Source organism: Trachurus trachurus (assembly GCF_905171665.1).
Source record: "Trachurus trachurus genome assembly, chromosome: 7".
Classification (NCBI taxonomy): domain Eukaryota; kingdom Metazoa; phylum Chordata; class Actinopteri; order Carangiformes; family Carangidae; genus Trachurus; species Trachurus trachurus.
The window spans coordinates 25,297,274-25,314,335 of NC_139901.1; the positions used below are offsets into that span (position 1 = coordinate 25,297,274).

The 17,062-nt window shown below is 41.8% G+C and overlaps 2 protein-coding genes across 3 annotated transcripts in view; one reads left to right on the forward strand and one right to left on the reverse strand.

Moving 5' to 3' along the window:
* Positions 1–112: 112 nt before the first annotated feature.
* On the reverse strand, positions 113–2,030 carry spryd4 (SPRY domain containing 4). Its single transcript, XM_083975079.1, has 2 exons — positions 1,861–2,030; positions 113–774 (listed from the first exon to the last, which is right to left on the reverse strand). The coding sequence occupies exons 1-2, from the start codon at positions 1,991–1,993 to the stop codon at positions 233–235; spliced, it is 675 nt and encodes a 224-aa protein (XP_083831205.1). The 5' UTR covers positions 1,994–2,030; the 3' UTR covers positions 113–232.
* Positions 2,031–7,171: 5,141 nt separating this feature from the next.
* Positions 7,172–17,062, forward strand: part of LOC310989307 (acid-sensing ion channel 1-like) — a gene marked incomplete at its 5' end in the record, with an annotated part of 62,444 nt that continues 52,553 nt past the window's right edge. For both annotated transcript variants that reach the window (XM_083976324.1, XM_083976325.1), the window contains 2 exons: positions 7,172–7,533; positions 13,316–13,511. In XM_083976324.1, the coding sequence (XP_083832450.1) occupies positions 7,172–7,533; positions 13,316–13,511 (558 nt within the window). The remainder of the gene's footprint in view (positions 7,534–13,315; positions 13,512–17,062) is intronic.

Genomic DNA, 17,062 nt, shown 5'->3' on the forward strand with positions numbered 1-17,062 from the left:
GTACACATGAAAAACAGCTTCTGTGATACGAGCGCCTGAGGTCGGATGATACACAAATGTATGAACTTGCATTGTTAAGAGTCATGATTATGAACCAGCTGGCCCACAGGAAGAATTAACAAACAATCATCTGAAGTGAAGCTTTACGGTTTCCCAAAAAAAGATATTGCTCTTTCGTGTTTCCATGGCGTCACATCCAGCCCGCCGCCTCTTCACAGTTTATCCTGCTTCTTCACTTCAGACCCTCTGGTTCCTCCAGACCAGAGTGTGTGAGCAGCTCCCCGTCCCAAAGTCCAAACGCGGGGCAGAGAGGAACCTTGAACTGAACCTTGACGCTGTGAATGATCCTCGGCTTCTCCACGTCCACCAGCGCCAGCAGCCCGGCCTCGTAGTCGAGCAGGATGCCCACGCGGTCGGGCTTCCCCACCAGCGTCACCGGAACGAGCTTATTGCTGGTCATGATGAACCACTTGCGCTGGGCGAAGCCGAACACCCAGGAGGAGCTGTTGGTTCCCACGCAGTCGTCTCGGCACATCAAGGCCTCGGCCACGCCCAGGCGAAACTCCTGAGACTTTTTCACCGTCACCTCCCAGTAGTGTCGCCCGCCGCTGATCTGCTCGTCGCCAAGCACCACGGCCCAGTCCCGGAAACGCTCGGGGTTGTTGGGCACGTGGCTGGGGTCCAGGCCCAGCATGCGGTAGATGATCCCGGTGTCTTTCTTGAAGAGGTCCAGACTACTGTGAGCCGTTCGTTCATCAAGCCTGAACTGCAGATCTACAGAGAGTAACAAAGTAAAAAGGAGGAATTAAATCTGAGATCAGATTAATTTTATATTATTTAATAATGAAAACCTCACTGGAATCTGTGAAGCAAATCATGGTTGGCGTGAGATATCCTTAGCTAAAATGGACTTTAATTTATAGTGCTTCTCAATTTGGGGCTCATTATTTTCCCCAGTGACACTTCAACATGTTGACTACTGACCCTCTTATTAGTGGATGAGCCTACTATGCCACAACTGCTCAAAATGTATCATTAATGCACAGTATTCATAGTTTAAAAAAAAAAAAGCATAAACAATCTACAAACCTAGTTGAACCTTTTTCACAGGTGCCATTGATCGCACTCCTCATTACTGTTATTACTTCCACCTGTGCTTCTGCAGCCATGACAAGTCAGACTTTCTGCTGTGAATTAGCCTAGATCTTAAGAAATAGCCTAAGGCAATTATTTAGGCAGCTAATATCAACATGTCAGTTAGCTACAAAATGACCACACAAATATGCAGCCAATCTTCTCTACTAGGCTATAGCCTAGCCTTTCTCTTGCATATCTCACTGACATTACCTGGTCAGGTATTGTGTTAAGTAGCCTTGATGCAACACTGGGAAGAAATTAGGTGTTTTAGATGAATTGCTAGTTTGTGATTGATAATAAGATTATTATATTGAGAGAAAAAAAACAAAAAAACATCTGAATTATATTGCAGTAACGTTACATGTAGCCTACTAGTCCTTTATGTGTGTAGCTACTTGTATAAGTGCTTGTGTGAATTATTTCAGTACAAAGCTGCTTTAACCTACTGAGGAGGCTTAAAGGAAACAAGGGTTGGAAGTTTCCTCCACTTCGAGTTTCCCTATTTGTTTTCGTTTTGGATAATTATCGATGGTCACTTGTTAATGAGGCTACAGCGTGTCCGGGATTATTATTATTATGACAGGAAATGTTGTTTAATAACAGGAAAAGTCCAGAAAAACACCAAACATTCCTCATCCTCCGTCACCTTACAGGGGACAGTGACCTCTGAGCTGCAACTCCCCTCCTTTTAAGTTGTGTCACCGTCACTAAACATTAACTCACTGCTCCGCGTGGCCGTGGACACGAGGCATCTCCTCTCCGGCAGACTGACCGCGCGCCGGTGTCGGCTCGCCACGGAGGTGACGGTCCGTCCCGCGAGGCGACAGACTCGCGCTGCAACAAGAGGCGTCGCCATGTTTTCACTGTTCCTGTTGTTGCTGCTGCAGCTGCTGCTCACATGTTTCAGCTCCTTCTGCTCAGGAAGGAGGAGCCGCCGCCCGCACTGCCGCCTCCTGCAGGTCTGGAGAGGAACAACAACACACACACACACACACACACACACACACACACACACACACACACACACACACCTGACTGACCGACACATCAGCACCACGGACAGCAGCCTGTCTGTCACACCTGGGGAGTCCGTGGTGGGTCAATCAATATCAATATGATCAAAAGGGGGTCACTGTGTAGGCTACCCCTAGTGGGCCACATGTCCTCTCCAAGCTCCCATTAACCTCCTGGTTATATTTAAAGGCATTGTTCAACATTTTGGCAAATTCGCCTATTGCCATAATCCCTCCTAGTCATAGGTTCATCACCTTTAATTAGTAGCAGATGATCATTGACTGATTGATTGAAGTCTTTATTTCGAACATGTGTGAACAGTGAAATCAAAACCAAACAAACAAAATATCCATAATCAGAAAAAACAAGAAAAACTGCTAATATAGACCTAATTAAATCACTCCGCCCACCGCTATGTCTGGAATGTAGTTCCGGCTACGCATTTGCCTTGAAAACAACTCAGTTTTGTAATGTTATTTCATAGCGTGGTGAATGTGCAGGTCAAAACTTGTCCACCAGAGCGTTTTAGGGTTGTTGGATTGTGTATTTGGTGAGTTTGATGAGGGACAGGGGACCTGTACCGTTCACCTCCATTGTGTTCACTGAGTAGCTCACGTCTCTGCCCCGCAGATCTCAAAACATCATGCATTGTTAATTAAAGGTAATGAACCAAACCGACTGCTATGACTATAGGGATTATGGTGATAGGAGAATTTCCCGAAAAGTTGAACTATCCCTTTAATATCATGCGGCCTCAAGGCAACGAGAACAAATCTCAACTAGAACAACCTGACACATGAAATAATGCTCATAAAATGACATTTAAAAAAAAAAAGTCTTCATTGGACATTTTGACCAAATATCTAAAACTTTCTAAGTGCTGATGGGCTTCATAATGCACCACAGTCATGTAATGCCAGCCAAACATAAACAACCCTTTACACCTGTTGCATCATATCCAGCAGGCTATATTTCAAAAATGGTTTTCAAAATATTAAGTAATTATGAATTGAGTCGGTGCAGTAAATAGCTGTTTTTAAGTGACCATGTAAATGTTATTCTTACCAAAGATTTTACTAAATCACTGATGTTGTTAATGAGATAAAGAAATGTGTGTAACAATTATGGTATAATTGGCGTTATAATGAAAATAAACAGTACACACCATTGTCACAGTGTAAAATAATTGGATTTTTAAAAGCTTTAAAGCTACTTCATGGAAATTTTAAAAGGGGGGAAATTGGACATTAATGGATTTGTGTTTTTTTGTTTGTTTTCAATGAGTCTTCTCACATCTAAACCATTGAAAGAAAAGATTGTATCAGAAAATTATGTTTTCTATAAAGACCTAACAGATTGCATAGTTGTTTACTAGAAACAAATTGGGAAATTATCAAATAAAGTACAACCCATTTTTGCATGTATTACATACTGGTGAAGAAATATTGAATCCTTAATTTAATTTCTTTATTTTGTCAGCCAAAAAATAGTCTAATTTGAATCTTTCAAGTCTGAAAACACCAGTATCCGCTTTGCACACTTGACTTGAGTGCCACAGTGGAGACTACACGGTTGTTTTGTCTCTTGTAGTCGTTTGTTGTCACCTTGTGTCACACTACCGTTTTTTCTTATTCTACAACAGTAGAGAGGCTGTATTCAGATCATTTACTTAAGCAGAGACACTTGAACTCAAGTTAATGACTGTTAATCTGCACAGCAATGCTATATGGGTAAGAGAGACATTAATATAACATAACATGATAGTCACACATCTGACACTGTTCACCTTTGGGAAATGTTTGCTTGAGCTTTCAAAATTTAATGCACGTTCCTGCTCTCACTGTTTATGCTGGGTTTGAGACGACACAGCCTCTGGGTACGGAGGCGAAATGTACGAGGACTTTTAATGTCACGGATTAAGTTTTTTTTTTCCATCCTCATGCTGATGCATTCAAGGTGCGTAATGCATCTTTTATGACACGTAATAAATATTTTGTCATTCTAACAAAGCTTCATTTAGCCTTGTTGCACAGTCAAATCCATTTTTCACGTTGGTATCCAGCTGGGGACTAAATGTCATTGTTTATTCATGGTCCAATCTAAACATGTCAAAGACGATATCATTCATTTTCTGTTTTTTCTTTTGTTTTTTTTAACTCAGATGGCTGTAACAACTTTGTTTTGAAGTGTTGCAGTTCATATGTCCTCATCATCTCCTCTGTATACGTGAAAGGTTCATAACTCAGGTTTACATAGTGACAACCTTGTCATCTTGGTTACATTCAGTTTTTAATTTAATTAATTCAGAGTTTAAGAAAAAAGGAGAAAAATAGTTTGTACTTAACAAGACTTTGATGACATATCTGCTATATACTAGAGATGCCCAAACTCTGTTGCGCACACTGCCACTAGAGGGCACATGACATGAAAAGGGTAATTGTTAATGCTTTACTGATAAATAGATACATAACTTATACATTGTGTCAAATGGGGGTTTCACGGTGTAAACAGTAAAATTCAAGAAAATCATTTATATACTTAATCAAAAAAACGTTTTAAGAAATTGTAAAAAAAAAAAAAAAAAAAAAAAAAAATTACCCAAAATGCACTCAACTTCCTGCCAGCAGCCTAACGACCAACAAATTGAATCGAAGGCAACTGGACTTGTATTTGTCTAGGAAGACGTTTCGCCTTTTACCCAAGGGGCTTCATCAGTTCGCAACGCATCACTCTGACTAGTCCTCAGATGTGTTGTGAACTGATGAAGCCCTTAGAGGAAAAACGTCTTCCAAGACAAATACAAGTCCAGTTGCCTTGGATTCAATTTGTTGCCCAGAGATAACAACGACCTGGATGAATGAGAATATCTATAGACAACTACCGGGTGAAAACTTAGCTCGTTGCAAGTAACAAGTAGCTTGTGACAACTAGCACGCAAATATGCAAAAATGCAGAGCTGGTTAAAAACAGGGAAACTATAACTTTTTTTAATTATTTTTTTGTGGAGTATTTGTTGCAATTTGATTAAATGACTGGTGTAACTGCTGCTATGAGCAGGAACCTGTCGGCTGGTTAATTGTAGGCTCGCTCAGTGAGCATTTTACTTTCATATTAATATTCTCCCCACTTTGCGAGAGCTCAACAAGCCTCTTATTGCACATTTTATGTTCTTTATTTTCATGTTTTGCATGAATTTGCCTCTAAAACAACTCTGTCTCTTAAAGCTCCGTATTATCTCATAGTGTGGTGAATGTGCAGGTCACAACTTGTCCATAAGGGAAACCAAGAAATCCCATTAGCCTCTAGCTCTGAGCAGCTCGCGGCTCTGCTCCGCCGTTCTAAAAATAGCTTGCACAGACAATTAAAGGTAACAAACCTACTGCTAAGACTATAGTGATTATGGCAATGGGCCAATTTGCCAAAATGTTGAACTATCCCTTTAAGAAAACATGAGAAGATCCTTTCACCTATATTTGATATTTCCATAGTTACGCTGACGACACACAACTGTACATCTCTGGTTAATGATGCTGCAGCTACAAACAACATTTGACTGATTGAGCAAATGTCAAATTTGTGTGACATCATTATTTTGGTTTCTTTGTGGGAAACGTAGGATCAGGATTTCAGAACTTGACAAGGAACTAACAGTCTGAAGGTCTCGACCTCTCCTGCTTCTTATGGAAACACACACTCCATGGATGTACAACACTGAACTGCTGGAGCGACCCTCTTGTTATTGTCTATTTAAATGCAAATGTGACATTGAGGTTTAATTTATGGAGTTCAAGTGCAAAGTATTTTTGGTAACCCCTTTTAATTTACAGGCAGTTACTGTAGTAGCTAATTATGCGGTAATGTGAAGAAAGCATTAAGAAACAGTCAGAATAATGCCAGGTTGTAGTGGGAATTTGTCAAATATTGAGACATGTTGGTCTGTAATTACATGAAATTATATAGGCCACATAAAGGAAGGAAGACAGGTCGTTTTTATATGATGTAAAGAAGCCAGACTGGTACCAGATGTGGACAAAGCTGCATTACTTGAGTCAAAGTGGTTAAACCTCTCTCAGAAAATGATAAAGTCTGACACATGCTTCTTAATGAACCCCTAGAAATCTCTCTCTCCCTTTCTCTCTCTCTTTCTCTCTCTCTCTGCTGTGTAGTGGAGTGAACATGTGAAACTACAGTAACTCTCAGGTGAGCAGCAGAGCCTCAGTCCACTCTCCTCTCCCCTCTCGTCCTCCGCTGCTGCTGCTGCTGCTGCTGTTTTCAGACTCACACACCGAAACAAGAGGAGAGAAGCCCTCACGACTCAGCACGGACCACAACCACCAAGCGAGCCACTTGCATGCTGATATGAGAGCAGAGGAAGAAAAATCCCCAGCTCTGATCTGAAAAAACCTCCTGAGTGAGTGAGTCGTGCGTGCAGAGGAACTCTTAATAAATGAGCTGAAGTGTCAGGAGGATTTCTCTCTCTATCTCGCCTCGCTCTCGGTCTCCGGGTTTTCCTCTTGCGGGGATGATGCGTGCTTCACTGGACTTCTTATGATCGACCGGCGAACTCCCAGGCTGATACAACACTTTGTCTTTTTCTTTGCTTTAGCGCGCAACCCAGAGAGAAACCTGCAAAACACCCGCGTAGCCTACAGCGCAGCGGTGATGGACTCTCTTGGTGATGCATGTCTCTGGAGACTCATCCTGCTTTTTGCACGCCTGCCTGCCTTTTCTTTTTTTTTGGTGTGTGTGAAATGCACTACTTTGGGCTCTCACTTCCCACTCGTGTGACTTTTTAAAAAAAGAGGGAAAAGATGCTCGAAATGTTTCTCCGGCAGTTTGCATGAGGCGATGGCGATCACACCGCACCCGATCCAACAGTGGTCATCAATCTGCACGTTGGCGCCTGTTGTTAGGGTGGATAACGGCAGTTTATGCCACAGGTGAATGAACAACGGCGGCTCAGTTTTGTGTTCACAGTTGAGTGTTTCTGCATCTACTTGGAGCTTGTTGCACACTGACAATGGATCTCAAAGTAGAAACCGAGGAAATGGACTCGAATCAACCTCCACCCATAGAAGTTTTTGCGCACAGCTCGACCCTGCACGGAATCTCTCACATCTTCACGTACGAGCGCTTCTGCATCAAGCGTTGTCTGTGGGTCGTGTTTTTCCTGGGCTCCCTGACCTTCTTGCTGTACGTGTGCGTGGACCGGATCCACTTCTACCTCGAGTACCCGCACGTCACCAAACTGGACGAGGTCGCGACCCCGATCATGACGTTTCCCGCGGTCACTTTCTGCAACCTGAACGCCTTCCGCTTCAGTCGCGTGACGCGCAATGACCTGTACCACGCAGGGGAGCTGCTGGCCCTGCTCAACCAGAGGTATGCAACCAGTTCATGGCTTTTTTTTTCTTCTGCATGCGGTTTGTTCTTTAATTTCTTCTCTGTTCTTTGTATTCATAGAAAGTCTGCATCTTACAGTCCCTGTCTAACTAGCCCTCATCTATAAACTGGATGAAAATTGCAGTTCAGTGTTGTAAGGTCACTTGATTTGCTGAAGTACAGCACTTGAGTATTTCCATTTCATACCTCTTTGAAGTATTTCTACACATAGTACTTATCTGTATGTCAAAGATAGTTGTGCTGGCTCCACTACTATATTTGACAGCAGAAAACACTACAATTTGAAATTATTTTTGGGTAAAAAAAAAAAAAGGCCACACTGATCTTGTAAAATGTGATACAGTCATATATCTAACATGCAAGCCTGCACCTGGACCAACTACAACAGCAACTACACACAAATGCCTCAGTAACAAGTAGTAAAGCTTCTCAAAAATTCTCATTGTTATCTGGATCTATAGACTCCTGTATGTTGTGATGTGCTGAGAAAAAGATGGAAGTGTTGAAAACCAACTTATTTCACAGCATGAAACAATCCTGGATGGTTCCCCTTTAACCAGATGTGCACCAAATCCTAAATGATTAATATTCTTTCTGGTGCCATCGTCCATCCCTCCATAAAGTTTGGTGTATAATCCAGCTGTATAGTGTCTTAAATGCAGGACTTTAACCTGTAATTGAGTATTTATTTTCATAGTGTGACATGATTGCATACTTGAAGGGCCAGGTGCTTGTGTCTCACTCCAACAAGCTCTAATAGTCTCTATCTTGTTGAGTCGTGCTGTGTTGGGAGAGCAGGCTGCATGGCCGGGGCTCGAATTAACTGAGGCATTATAATCGGAAAACTCCAGCCGTTTTGTCAGTGCAGCAGCTGAAGACTCTGCACTGGAGCTGACAACAGCACGCTCTCTGTTTGCACAGGAGGGAGATATGTGTAGAGGAGTCTGCTTCCTGTGATTACAAGTGAAATGGCAGATGCTCTGGGTGTTTTGCCATTGATACATTTCAAATCCTCCTGTTTGCTGCAGTTTTGATCTGTCAGATTTTTTTTTTTTTTACCTCTCTTGATAGTTGTCAGTTGTACAGGAGGAGGAAATATGAATGACACACTCTCATTCATGCACGAGGCTGTTGAAAAAGGCAGAGGTGACAGACAAAGGATCAGAGACAAAAGGAGAGAAAGTCTGTGACTAATCTTGGCTTTGGAAGCTGTTTGATAAACATGTTTCTGTCCCTGCGGTGTTGTAATGTTGTCCAAATGTCAACAGAGGCAGTGATAATAGAACAATCAGCGAGGCCAGTGTTTGTGAGTGTAAGTCTGTGTGTCTCTGTGTGTGTGTGTGATCTGAGTGATCAATAACACAAAGAGGAAGAAGCTCAGAGCTGAAATGACGTAGCCTAAACCTCTGACCGTCTGTCAGTGGGAGAGATGAGAGATCGAGGGCAGGACGACATCCAGCGCTGACGGCCTCTGGTGGTTTTACTTTTATGTGACGATGCAGCCAACTTCTACCCTAAATCTTTAATGAAGATCCCAGACTGAACACTAAAATTGGCTTCTTTTTTTTTCCAGTGACAGTGGTGTGACCGATAATCAGCGCTTGCCATCTGGATGTTTTTTTTTTTACACGACTACGTCTCCTAATCTCATAAGGGAAGACTTTTTCGAAGTTGGAGACCAAAGCGTAAACTGGGCTGATTTTCCCTTCTAAGTTTCCTTTCCCATGTACTCATCTCGACTCTTTCACTCTGAAGTAGGTTTAGTGCTCATTATCCTGCCTCCCTTGGCAAGAGAGGCGATGAAACGGCACACTTAGCTGTTATACCCCCGGCCAGAAATGAAAGTGCTTGTGGCATGAAATCCATTTAAGACTATTCTCCACCTACTTCCCATGTTTGGAGTCACTGATCTGGGAAATGTCTTGTGGCATGATATTTAAGCTGCACACATGCTGAAGTGTCAGCCTCGGCCGATCCTGACGGCTCATGCTTATGGGATTTTATCTCATACAGTAAGTGCCTCCTTGGCAGGTTTGTCCACTACACAAACAGAGGGGAGCAAATGCCTCTCCTCAATTAAGCTCTCGCTCAATCAAACAAAAAACACTCTCCGCCTCTGCCATAATGGGGCTAAGCCTAATCCTAACGCCACAAAGAAATGTTATGAACTCATTTTGAAACATAAATGAGGCTGGTTATTATTGATTTAATGTTTGTCAGACTGTTAAATGGCCCTTTGCCCTCGTGAAATTGAAAAACAGTGGGATTACTGCACCTTGTTCCAAAGCTTATAACACGTCTAATAGTGTAATATGTAACTACTATGATGTGATTTCACATTACGTGTGCTACCAGCTGTTGCTCAGAGAACATTAATTTCAAAAATCTTTCTTATTCATGCGACATAGAAAACACACAGGACGTATTAACACCATCTTACACACAAAAGATCAATAAAGAGCCGTATTCACACCAGCAGCTACATTCATATGAGAAATTTCTAAAAGGCCTTTCAGTTTAGGCGCTGCTCAGAAGAAGAAGAAAAAACTCTCCATGCAATCTGCTCTTTGGTGAGTCCATTAAAATGGTGACATTTTTAATAATAGCCCAGTGGGAGATCATGGCGAGGGGAGAGAGCGGGTGCAGTTACAGCTATTCTGCTCTCTTTTTAATACCAGGCAGCGTGGTCAGATTTCTGTGAGCTCCATTAAATAAAAGGGAATTTCCCAGTGCCACAGAGAACTCTGTGTGTGCGATGTGGTTTGACCGGCTTCCCGCTCAGTCATTGGTCGGCCTTTATTCTCAAGTTCTCAATTCTCAATGCAGTTTAAACAAAGCGGTTGATAGACAAAATTAAATATCACAGAGAAAGCAGCTAAGCGACGACTGAGCGATCAGTAATAATGTGGCATGACTGTTTTAGAGTTTACTAAGAAAAAAGTAATCAAGATAATTAGTGGTGTTGATTTGATGAAACATTAGGTGAAATTAATTCTTCATTTCATTAAACAGTCTAATAAATGTTGAATATTGAAGCGCTTCTTCACTATAATCCAGGATTTTCTGTAAAATCCAGAAAACAGCAAACTCAGTATCACAGCATAAAATTTATGGACCAAACACAACTCACAGTGTTTTAGATGTGGATACTTAAAGAGGAAACTTTGCAATATTTTCACCTTAATTAAACAGCTTTGGAGTAATTATGATAGTTAAATGACTTGTAACAGGGAGATGGAGGCTCTCTGCTTTCCGCACAGCGGCTCTTGGCCGAAAACCGACTTTGCAAGATCAGCGCCTCCGACCCGGTGTCCCAGCTCTCGTCTCATTGGCACCACGACACAAACACACCCTGTAATCTGTAATTTCTTGTTTTGACAGATACAACTACACAAATACAAGCATTGTAAAACATAACATGTGATATATAACGTTATCCACCGCTCCGTGGATTGGCTTCTCCCCAATTTCATTGAAAACAAATGCACATGGCCGGTGGTGGAGGGAGGGAGGGAGGAGACAGCAAAACAGCGAAGAAGCAGTCGGTGACTTGCATAGTTCCCCTTTAAAGGGATAGTTCAACATTTTGGCAAATCGGCCCATTGCCATAATCCCAAGCCGCAAGCTGCTCAGAGCTACGCTACGGAGGCTCATGGGATTTCTTGGTTTCCCTCATCAAACTCATCAAATACACAATCCAACAACTCCAAAACGCTCTCGTGGACAAGTTGTGACCTGCACATGTAGCCGATGTTGATCTGGCCCTCTGCGTTGTGTTTCTCACGGCCTGCCCTAGGTGGGGTTCGATCCCACGACCTCCCACACCGGAGGCGACGATACTAACCTCTTCGCCAAGAGGTTGACAACCGCTTGGCAGGTTGGTTAGCACGTCTTTTATGGGTGGAGTGAGTGCACATCCGTTACACTCACCCCCACTGAACTCACTCCACCCAGGGCATCCGGGTCACGGCACCACTGTAGCCGATGTCGATCTGGCCCTCTGCGTTGTGTTTCTCACGGCCTGCCCTAGGTGGGGTTCGATCCCACGACCTCCCGCACCGGAGGCGACGATGCTAACCTCTTCGCCAAGAGGTTGACAACCACTTGGCGGGTTGGTTAGCACGTCTTTTATGGGTGGAGTGAGTGCACATCCGTTACACACATTCACCACGCTATGAGATAATAACAGAACGTTACGAGGCTGAGTTGTTTTAGAGGTAAATGCAGAGACTGCTTGCTGAAAAACTGTTCCTGAAGGCAACGTGCATCAGCGGTTTTGCATGAATTTCCCTCTAAAACAACTCTGTCTGGTAATGTTCTGTTATTATCTCATAGCGTGGTGAATGTGTAGGTCACATCTTGTCCACCGTTTGGAGCGTTTTGGAGTTGTTGGATTGTGTATTTGATGAGTTTGATGAGGTAAACCAAGAAATCCCCTGAGCCTCTGTAGCGTAGCTCTGAGCAGCTCGCGGCTCTGCTCCGCCGTTCTAAAAATAGCTTGCGCGGTTGCACCGACAATTAAAGGTAACAAACCTACTGCTATATGACTATAAAGATTATGGCAATGGACCAATTTGCCAAAATGTTGAACTATCCCTTTAATATCAAATGGAAAGCACAGACTATAGTTGACTGTAAATCTCTAATGATGCCCATGCAAGCCTAAAACTAACATGCTAATTCGTTGAACGTGCACCATCTTGTGTTTGCTATGATTGGTTTATTAGTTTGAAGTGGCTGTGAATGTCAGCTGTGTTTTCATAATGACAATGCATCAAGTGACAACATGAAAATGTATGAACCTACTGAGAGTCATCAGCTAGTTTTGTTGTTGACCAGAAGACAGGAGTTTGAAACATCTTTAAGGCGTCTATAATATCTGATGATGATGCATAAGGAACTGACTTGAATAGTAAAATGGAAAAAAGAACATTTGATTCTGCTTGTGTTGATGAGATTTGCGTCAAAGCTTGAAGAGCAATTTGTGGAAACTTTACTTTCTTGTTGGAAAAGTGAAGAATTCACTGACTTCACTGACACCGACAGAAAATAATGAGCGTACTTGTAATGAGTGCGACCTTCTTCTTGCTGTTTCCCACGCCTTTTAAGGCTTTAATCAGACTTATCGTTAAAGGGAAGCCATCAGTCAGCTAAAAAAAACGTGTATTAAAGTTTGACACAATGTCGTCACAGTAACAACAACCCAACCTACACAAACATAAACCCATTTTTCTCTTGAGTTTGAATCCAGATCAGTGCGACTGGAGCTGAAGTACTTTGTGGCCCGAAGCTGCTGCATCGACAGGAAATGGACGACTGGGTTTATGGGCTTGTACAGCTCGTGTCTGCACTTTATTACACACTGTACAATAAAGAATTACGCTGAGGCGGTATAGCATCACCTCGGAGACAGAGAGCGACACGGAAAAACCATCTTGTACATTTTTAGTGTCTGGTTTTTGTCCTCTTTGATTCATTCTGCGCTGACATTTTAACCCTGGAGTAAACGTTCACAGATCAACCTGAAGTGTGTGTGAAAAAAATTTAAAGGCTGATATCCACCTTTTTTTCTTTTTTTTTATGAAGTCTGCTTTATCACCGCTGAGCGATTATTCACTGTGAAGTCGAACTCTTCAAGGAAATGCATTGATCCATTCATCAATCAATGTGCCAACCTGCGGGGACATAAAAATCTGCCTTTAGAAATGCATGAATCAGTTCAGTGAGCTTCTTCTTCTCTGTCTTGTGTCTTTTTCTGCAGGTACGAGATCAGGGACATTCACCTGGTGGAGGAGAGCGTCCTGGAGAGTCTGAAGGTCAAAGCCGACTTCCACAACTTCAAACCGCGACCTTTCAACATGCGGGAATTTTACGACCGCACGGGTCACGACATCAACGACATGCTGCTCTCCTGCCACTTCCACGGCACCGAGTGCAGAGCGGAAGACTTCAAAGTGGTGAGTAACTTGTTTTTTTCAACACGAACTGTCGTAAAACGTGAGCAGCGTGCACAGTTTTACAAACACGTCTCTCTCTATAGACATGACCCAACATCAGTATAGTATATGTTGCTGCAGAACAGATGGTGTAGAAACATCTATTACTGCTGCTGAACATTAAACAGTTGAAGCAGTTTTATGAACAAACAAAGAAAAACTGTAAAAAAAAAACAAACAAACCCCAAAAAACACATTTTTATTCAAACTGAGCCTCCAGGTATTTCCACTTAACTGCTGCTTGTTTTTCCACTTTCAGCCGAATATGACACTTTGTTTAGGAGGTGAAATATGTTTTCAATCTCAACACAGTTTTTTTTTTTTAAGTGTTAAATGTAACTGTGATTCTTCAATAGTACAATAATCCGTTTAGTTTGGGAGCAGCAGTGTTTAGATAGTTGAAAGAGGTTCAACTGAAAAAAGATGAGCAGCCTATTTATTTATTTATTTATTTATTTAAAAAAAGATGTGACCTCGTTCATTTTTTATCTGTATGAACTGAATCTTGAACTTGGGTCTTTTTAAGAGTGAAGTGGCACGACAGTAACTATGGGGTCATGTACTGTAAAGCTGCTGCACAAATTACCTTTGACCTCCTTTTTCACAGGAGAACGGTCTCCTTCATTCAAGTCAGTCACCATTAAAGTGGCCGGATAATTAGTCCAAACACACACACTCTCTCTGCGGTAACTTCTCTTCCCAATCAACCCCCCTCCTCCTCCTCCTCCTCCTCCTCCTCCTCCTCCTCTCTCCATCCCCTCAGGGATCAACTTCAGTGTCTATAAAGTGAAGGTCATTAAATGTTTGACTGTAATGCTGCTGAAATGCACTTGTCGTGACTCCAAGTGGAGAATTTCTGATCACAAATCAGCTTTCAGATGACTTTTGTTGCTGTTGTTGTTATGGCAACATTATAACATAAATCACAAGGGCAAAATTTTGTTTTTTGTTTTTTTTTACATGTGAGGAGCAGTGAAGCCTCCACAGCGTTGTTTGTATAGAACGAAAAAAAGCCGTCAGCCTCTGAACACGGATGAATAAACAATCAAAGTGAAGTGTTGCCCTACTTCTGATGTTTGATTTTTACCTTTGAGGATTCAACACCCACCTATAAAAAAAAAGTGGATTTGAGCACCTTGATTTGCTTCTTCTACAACAAGATCGGCACCTCTGAAACTCACTAATGCTTTAGTAAAAAAAAAAAAAGCCAACAACACATGCTGAGAATTAGACCTGTAAATAATCCTCTGTAAAAGAGCAACGTGGCTTTTATATTATTTATAAGAAGATTAAACAAGTTATTACATGTGGATTAATGAGTTTTACACATCACAGCTTTGTTTCTGGATTCTTAAAAAATAACTTTTATTTACAGTTTGACCTCAGACACACAAATAATCAGAGCGCTGTGTTTTATTATAGTCTTATTTTAGCAGCAGCCACCAGGAAAACGTTTTTCATACTTCAAAAACACGACTTCCACAACATCACTGGTGATTAACTGTTAATTATGAGGATACACTAATGAAAAAAGAGAGAATATTAAATATCCACTTTAGTATCAGGTTTTATTATTCATTTCTGCAGGAAGAAAATCTTAATTTCAATTCTTCCTCCAATTTGAACATTATAAAGCTGCTGAATAATCAATGAATACTAATTGAACTGTTACACTATTGGCTGATTTATGAACTTTTCAGCTTTGGTGTACATTTCTCAATCTCCTATTGCTAACTGAACTAATCTCCAGACCGTACCTGTAAAATTAAAATTAAAATGATGAACAATACGTATTTCAATAGCGATGTCTGAATGTGAACTGTTCCTCCTTGTATTATTTAGCTACATAACGTCTCTTAAATCCCCTGTACGGAGCTTTTAACTGGATACGCAAAAGTCTCTGGTTTCTGCTGATGTGTCTCTGTTACCTACAACAGCAAATGAGCCCATCAGTGTGAAGATACGCTATTTCTAAGTAGTCTAATTCTACACCTCTGGAAGGCATGGTCGGGTCGGACCAGTGACCAAACCATACCAATAGATACATTACGCTGCAAAAAAAGAAAAAGAAAAAGCAAGTCCCGTCTTCTTTCCGACGTTTCCAAAATAAATCTACACGCGCCGGCCAGACAAACGTCTTCATGACAGTGGGAAATGCAGTCTTCATTCCGCCGCTTTCGTCCACAGGGGCTGCCAAAATCAACACTAAATGAAAAGTCTGTACAGAGGCTTTAAAGACTCTGATATAATGACTGGCTGCTTAAAGGGATAGTTCACCAAAAAATTCAAATTGCACTCATTATCTACTCACCCTCATGTCGACTAAGGGCTGGGAGAAGTTTCAGAGTCCTCCGTGGCTTCTCTGAGTACAGGGGGTCTCGGCGTAGCAGTGCATGTCCATATAACGGTTGCAAATGGATACCACTTTTCTTCGTAACAAAAAGACACACCAAAAAACATCCAAATACCTCCATGCTGCCCGGCGTCTTATATTGATGCCCAGAAATGCGAAATTGTTCAAAAAAAAAATTAAATAAGTCTATATTTCAAGCTTGTTTGTAGCGGAAGCTCCTCTTCCTGGTTCGTCCAATTTTGTCCAGTTTGGACGGACCAGGAAGAGGAGCTTCCGCTGAGATGAGTGCAATTTGAATTTTGAGTGAACTATCCCTTTAATAACTGCAGCAGTGAACACGCTCCTCTTTTCCATTATGATCAGTACCAAATTATGTTTGCTTGATGAGGAAATAATATCAGCGTAGACAATGACCAATTCCAGGAAATTAGCTGGAAAATATAGATCCTATAAAATAAAATATAGCCTAGTCCCCAAACAAATGTGCCATTTACTCTAGTGTGAATAATAAACTAGAGATGACAGTACTTTTTGTCTTTAGAGTTGAAGACCCTGTAAAATGAAGGACACGCAGTCTGATCTGGTGTTTGAGCAGCAGAGTGCAGAGGACACGCAGCATGAAGTCATGATATTACATATTTATAGTGGGTAAAAGAATGATGAACCCCCCACAGCAAAGAAAGAGGAAACCTCTGACTGAACCGTGTGGCTGTCTGACCTCAGGATACCTGCTGACCTTTCTTTTTTTTTTTGTTGCCTGGAATCGAACCTTCCTCTGCATGGTGAGACGTCGAGGACTCGTCACATTAGTGGTGTGAGCTCGGATATGTCTTTAACTCCCAGAGACACAGACGGACTTTTACTTTTTTAGAGACAGACAGATTGAAGCTTTTATCTTTTACCTTTTATCTTTTCTTCCTTGTTTCGCGACGATCACGTCAGGGTGCGTTTATCAGTCTGTTTATAAAATGTTTTGAATCTGTGCCGACAAGTCCTTGTTAAAATTTATGATCAAACACTGTTTTGAGCTTTTTTACTTATTTATTTATTTAGCTGAATCCTCGCGGGCCCCGTGTACATGTTTACATCTTACCTTTTCATCTTTTTATTATCATCTCCTACTTCAGAACAAGGGAGGGGTGGCACTGTACAGCAGCGA

Excerpts from the sequence above, each read along its gene's own strand:
- spryd4 (XM_083975079.1), bottom strand. The coding sequence starts at position 1,993 with ATGGCGACGCCTCTTGTTGCAGCGCGAGTCTGTCGCCTCGCGGGACGG. Across the intron at positions 775-1,860 it reads GTCCACGGCCACGCGGAGCA|ATCTGCAGTTCAGGCTTGAT; the intron begins GTGAGTTAATGT and ends TACTCTCTGTAG.